General features: G+C 44.0%; 1 protein-coding gene across 4 annotated transcripts in view; it reads left to right on the forward strand.

The window, feature by feature from the left end:
• Window positions 1-4,940, forward strand: part of LOC125305432 (neuroendocrine convertase 1-like) — a 177,374-nt gene extending 172,434 nt beyond the window's left edge. For all 4 annotated transcript variants that reach the window (XM_048260130.1, XM_048260132.1, XM_048260131.1 and 1 more), the window contains 2 exons: window positions 2,522-2,664; window positions 4,439-4,940. In XM_048260130.1, coding sequence (XP_048116087.1) covers window positions 2,522-2,664; window positions 4,439-4,472 — 177 coding nt within the window. In that variant the 3' untranslated portion in view covers window positions 4,473-4,940. The remainder of the gene's footprint in view (window positions 1-2,521; window positions 2,665-4,438) is intronic.
• The last annotated feature ends 1,479 nt before the right edge of the window (window positions 4,941-6,419 follow it).

Consider the following 6,419-nt stretch of genomic DNA (forward strand, 5'->3'; position numbering starts at 1 on the left):
GCTCTTAAATATCACAGGGTTAAAGAGAAAGGTCTCAACAGCAGCTCAGTTCAGCAGCTTTACCAGGCAAGGTGTCTCAGTCCCCAAGCCTGCAGGAAACTACTGCTCCTTTCTCACTCTGCGTGCTTCCACACCGTGTGTGTGTGTGTGTGTGTGTGTGTGTGTGTGTGTGTGTGTGTGTGTGTGTGTGTACAACAATATATGATTTGAGTGGCTTTTACGAATATGTGGTTAGGTTAGTGTGTGTGTGTGTGTGTGTTTGTGTGTTTATACGTGTATGTCTGCATGTATCGCTCCACAGGGATTTCTAGCTCAATCCCTAATGGGCTTCTTGGACCCTCCACAGTTACACTGGCAAGCCCTCAGTCACCACTCACATGCTCTCCTCAAGAGAAGCGTGAACTTGTGAAATAAAGGTTGTGATAGGATGCGGTTTGTTAATAATCAGCCAAATTAAATGAGATTAAATAAGGCTAAGCCAAGCCTCCTGGGAGAACCAGGCAGGAATCAAACAGAAGGGAGTTAGAATTCTGGAATTCTAGGATTCTTGTCTTTACCTGCACATTTTAGATCCTGTTCCCTTGTTGGAAGTCATTCTGGCATCTCTGTCTCTAAATCGAGCAAGCTGACTAGTAACAGCAAAGAGACTTGCCTCAGAAACACCAGTAACAACAGCACAGCTAACAGTCATGCTGTAAAAGTAACAAACAAAAGAAACAAATGGCTTTAAAAATGTTTTTATAATGTTGCTTTAAGCTGTATCTTTCCCTTCTTACCGAAGTAGAGGTTCACATGTGTCGACAAACCAGATTGGGAGCGTTTAAGGCCCAGTTATGTTAAAAAATGTCAATGTTAGTGTAGCATGCATGACAATATGCATGTAGTCTAGAAAAGCTTTTGCAAGAAGTGATTGCAACTTGCCTTTAAACACCATGGCTAACAATACAATCAGCTATGATTCCCTGAAGAATAAGAAAACAAAACTAATTTTATCAGTGGGTATTTGGTAGTTTTCTTCCCCAAGAGCAAACACACTGATGTGAAGTCCTGCGTGTAAAATCTGAATATTCTATACATAGCAGAAATTGATTTTGTTTTGTCTTAACCCTGAGTTAGTGCTTTAAATACTTGTTGCATGTACAGTTGATATGGACAAATCAGCGCAAACAAAAAATTCTTGTGTACAATGAGATTTAATAGAGATAAATTCGATGATCTCCAATAGTCATTGATATTTTGAGGTTGTAGTTTGTAGCACAATAGCTGACCTTCGTTCTTCCCTCAGCATTATACTGCAATGCTCGAGTCATCTCACTCGTAGTGCCATGGATCTGAGAAGGTACTGCTCACAGTGGAACAGCAAATGTTCTACACATGCAATCAAACCTTGAAAACCAAGGAGTAAACATCCACAGATTTGACAGTTATTTGAACACCTGCATACTTTTTGTTTTAAGTAGTTTTTAGTTATGTGGAATTTCTATACTTTTACTTCATATAAAAATAGGAAATGCCCAAGTGATTTGCATGGAGTGAACACCTACAACATGTTTTTCTTTCACATTTCCTGTCAGCCCACACAAGCGTCTGTTATTTCATAACACAGCCCAGCAGAAGGACTTTAAGTTGTTTCTGCTCAGGCCATTTGCTGGGTCCACATGGTGCTGGTGTCATAACTGGAGGTTTATTGGTGTTCAGGGCTGCGTTAGTGGCCTACCAGTCAGCCGAGATGGCGTCTCTCTCTCTCTCTCTCTCTCTCCCTGGAATGTTCCCTGGAGGCAGAGCGGTATGGATCGTGCGGGCAAAGAGAAGAAATAAATTGGAAGGAAGGATAAATCGATGCCTGACGGAGAGGCAGACAGACCTCCCAACCCCAGTCCAAACACGGAGCTTTCGTTTTTAGTTGCGTTGGGTTTTTTTTTTTGGGTTTTTTCCGCGGGCTTTGTTGGTTTTAGTATGCGGGTGTGAGAACAGAAGCTCAGAAAAGACTTGGCCTACAAATGATGTCCTTTGTCTGATCTGTTATGGGAGGCTGGAGTGGAGAGTGTTTGTGTGTGTGTGGGGGGTGTCGGTCCTCGGCCATCCTGGGGTAGCGCTGGGGGACAGGGGCTGGGGACGAGGCCGGCATGGGGGAGGGGTGAGAGAGGGACACACACAGGAGAGGAGAGAGTTCCAGAGGGGAATCAGCTCCTCTGATGGGCTGAAGTGGGGAAATATTTAATGTTCTTTCTCTGGAGGAGGAGGAGGTGTGTATGTATGTGTGTGTGTGTGTGTGTGTATGTGTGTGTACGTATGTATGTGTATGTGTACATAGTGCTGTGTAAATGTCTATGTATCCTCATGTTGACTGATGCTGTGCGTGTGTGTGTGTGTGTGTGTGATGCGTGTGTGTGTGTGTGTGTGTGTGTGTGTGTGTGTGTGTGTGTGTGTGTGTGTGTGTTGTATGCTGTTGCATCATGCATACATGTTTGCATGTTATCTCCTAAACACGTTTTCTGTGTAACATTTGCCCTACCCCCAGGCCTCCCAAGCACAGCCCCTGCCCCACTCTCCCCTGCACATTGAGGGCACTGATGGGTCACCCTCTGACTACCAGGAGATGATGTGGAATACACTGAGCACATCCATCAAGCGCACCCCACCCTCACCACAAAGTCCTCTCAGGTGGGCAACACTCGCCATATTTTACTGTTTCTGTCTCCTATTACTGTGTGTTCATTACAGTATGCATATGAAAGAAAGAAAGAAAGAAAGAAAGAAAGAAAGAAAGAACGAAAGAAAGAAGGTAAATGCAATATATATATTAAATGAAAGCACCTACAAGGTCACCCCATGAACTTGCAGTGAGCGTATATACACTAATAAAAAATCTACCTTCCCTGTAAATTAAATAAAAGGACACATAAGTGTAGAGATATGGTTTCTCTTGATGTTATTGATTATTTTGTCCTTGTAAGTCATACATGTGGTTTGGAAGTGCGTGGTGGAATGGTTTGTGATGCTGTCAGACCTTGAGTTGATTTCTCTGGGGAGCACTGTTCAGCTCCAGTCTCCTCACTGGCAGCCATAAGGCTTTGAAGGCCCTGAGGGGTGAGGGACGTGTGCAAATTTGAATTGCTACTTTTGGTTGCTGGACTGGTTAAATTAGCGTGTTTGGAGATGTGAAACATTGCTACAAAAAAAACAAAAACAAAAAACATAGAAAAAAAAAATAAATCCATCTGTGGTTTTGGAAATATTAAATGAAAATCGAACCCTCTGAGGACTTGGCAGTGTTACCGAGGAGGTAAGAGCTGCTAATTAAGAAGGTGGCTGTCAGGTTCTGAAGCCCTCCTCGTCTCACCTGAGCCACAGGAAACACTCCAAGTTATAGTATAACTTATAGGTAGTCAGCAGTCCACATTTATAAACGACTACACTTTTTGGCTCAAATGCAGCAAACTGTTCTCCACTATCCTATGTGTCCATTCGGTGAGTGTGCTAAAAAACCTCTAGTGGTTGCACACAATTCTGTTTTTGTAAATTGGAGAAGTGTAGTGCTTGGACAGAGTCCTAAACTATTCTGACCGCTTCTACTTTCCCTGCTCTTCAGGGCTCCATTTTTCAGCTGCAGCAGAGTCTCAGGGCCCTATTTTAGCAATCTAAACAGATAGTCTGAAATGTGAGGCGTAAGTGCGTTTAGGATGTGTCTGAATCCATTTAGCTATTTTGACAGCGGGACAAATGGTCTCCAGCACTAGACGCATGGTTCAAAAGGGTTGTACTTAAGTTAAGTTTATTAATTAATCATGGGTGTGTTTTGGGCACAAGATATCATTATTCAAATAAAGTGAGTGACCACTCCTTTTTTTTCAACAACACTCCCATGGGTGCTCATATGGACGCAAGTTGATTTGCTATTTAGACACCACGTGCCTGCCCGACGGCATAATGATAACTTTGGTCACAAAAAGCATTGGTCACAAACTAGCATAGTCACCTGGTGCTGCAATGCACTGGGCATAAGATAGGGTCCTTAGTGTCCCGCAAGAATAGACTAGAAGCTGTAGCTGCTGATGTTGATGGGGCAGTGGTCTTTTGAAAGAGAGCGATTGGCGCAGTCCTCTTCAGAATCATAGCATGTGTGTGATCATGTGTGAATCTGATTCAGATGTATTTTGTTTACAAATTAGTGTAGTTGTGAAGTCACTGCTGAAATACATTTCTGTTTGTGGTGGAAATTCGCTTAGCCCCATGCATCATTTACATTTGTTTTATTTGCAATATGAAAACAACTTCTTTACATAAAGAGTCTAGGTTTATAGTCTCTATGGTTTTCCAAATGTCTCCTTAATCACATGTGACTGAGAGATTATTTGCTCTCCCAAGCCCCCCCTCCAAATATTGCTGTTTACTTCCTACTCACTTCCTCCTGCTCTCCCTCTCTGTTTTTCTAAAGGAGACAGAAGAGGACACTGCACACAGGTTCCTGAGGACTGTGTGTGTGTGTGTGTGTGTGTGTGTGTGTGTGTGAGAGAGAGAGAGAGAGAGAGAGAGAGAGCAGAGACGTCCAGAGATGCCCCTGCCCCTCACCCCTCCAAGTTACCTTTGCCCCAGTAGAGGGGCGGGTTCCTCACAGCACCACCACTGGGCACAGAGGTGCATTGCACCTGGAACACCTGTTACCAGGGTTACCTCAATAACCTGGGTCATCTTAGTAACTTCAGTCAAGGCTGGTCTGGGCCAGACCGTGGTGCAGTCAACACAGGACAAGAGCAGAGACTGTGGGAGCACCCCGCAACCCCTCTTCCGGATCTCTCTCTCTCTGTTCTCTCTTGCTTTCTCCACCCTCTTGTTCTCTCCCTCTATCCTTCCTCCTCTCTAACTCTATCATTATAAACCTCTGTCATTCCACACCTCCATTACAAAATACTGATTAAAGGACAGTCTTTTAAAATGTCTTATTCACTGGAAGTGCCAAAACATTATTTCAATTATTAAATGGGAATAGAATTCACTGGCCCAGAAAGATTAATTTTGATGTCTACCTACATTTGTACTGGAGTGTTAACAATTTCCAATACATATTGTAAGAATACAATATGTATTGGAAATGTATGAATATGTGTCTCGTTTTTTTCTCCCTTTCTACTGCCATCATAGGACATCTCACCTAAATCATGTAATAGAATATGTGAAATATGCTATCTTTAAGGTGGATGATCTATCTGGATTTATCTTAGTGACACCAGACAGAGCTCTAGTGATTCAACGTGAAGGCGAAGGCAGAAGTTTGTGTTCTCCCCGCATTCTCCCACCATTTGCCTGGCTCCGCTGTGGAGGTGGAGTACCTCTGCCGTATCGACGCTACAATATTGATGTTTCAATTAGAACACCGTTACATACTGCTGCAGCCTCGTAACACGGCGCGTCTCCAACCATCTGTTCGGCTTCCGCGTTTGAGGAACGAGGCACGTGGGGCTAATGGAGCCGCACATGAGAGATGGGCTCGCTGCTTCGCGCACAAGTCGCCATGCAGGGGGTGGGGGGGTTCCATCCCATTTCGATACTCACATCACAGCCGTTATGTTTGCAAGGACACGCGTCAACCAACTAATGCTGAGGAGCCCCAGTGTCGCATCAAAACATGTGTATGGAAATTTTTGCTAAGCCAACAAAGTAGGGAGATGTTTTAATAAAAAATATATACATGATGTCTGCCAGGTTTCCGTGTAAGGGCGATGTGATGTGAAAATAATATCACGCATTATGTTTGCCATCATTGGCCGCTAAACATAGAACCAGAGCCATAGTCCTTTGGATTAAGGCGTTAATCTGTTGATTCCATTAAGCATTGGTGCAGGTGTTTGTGTGCCAGTTTTGAAGTAATCTGCATTAAACGCTTCTGGGGAATCGGGAGTGAAACGGCTGGAAATAAAGCCAAAATTGGTATTTGAAAACATAATCACTTGCACTGCAAACGACCTGTTGGGGGGTTTCAATGGCGAAGGATTGCCAAGGCCTACTTCACGCCTACTTCTGGGAGTCCGAGAGGTTAGTAGGTCAAACCGTGCCCACGCCAGAGTGTCTATGTCCAGCCAAGAGGCGAATATGGCCAGGGTTATTTGTCTTGGCAATAGCGGCGGTAGAACCAAAACCGTAATTTAAAGGGAAGCATGCTAAGTCTCCCTTTTTTCATCTGGGTGGTCTTTTCATCTTCTCACACAGAAGGAGAATACACCAGCCCGTACAATGGACACAAACAATCAGCCGCCAACATTCAGAGGAGTGCAAATTTAACGAAGTCTTTGTACGGACTAATTGCATTGGAATACCATTCGGAGTGAGAGGCCTCTTTGGCTCGGACTATGGGGATAGCCCCTTCAAAAGAGCCCTTCTCTCTCTCTCTCAACTCACACACTACACCCCTACGTCCACCC

This window comes from Alosa alosa, chromosome 13 (assembly GCF_017589495.1).
Source record: "Alosa alosa isolate M-15738 ecotype Scorff River chromosome 13, AALO_Geno_1.1, whole genome shotgun sequence".
NCBI classification, from domain to species: Eukaryota; Metazoa; Chordata; class Actinopteri; order Clupeiformes; family Clupeidae; genus Alosa; species Alosa alosa.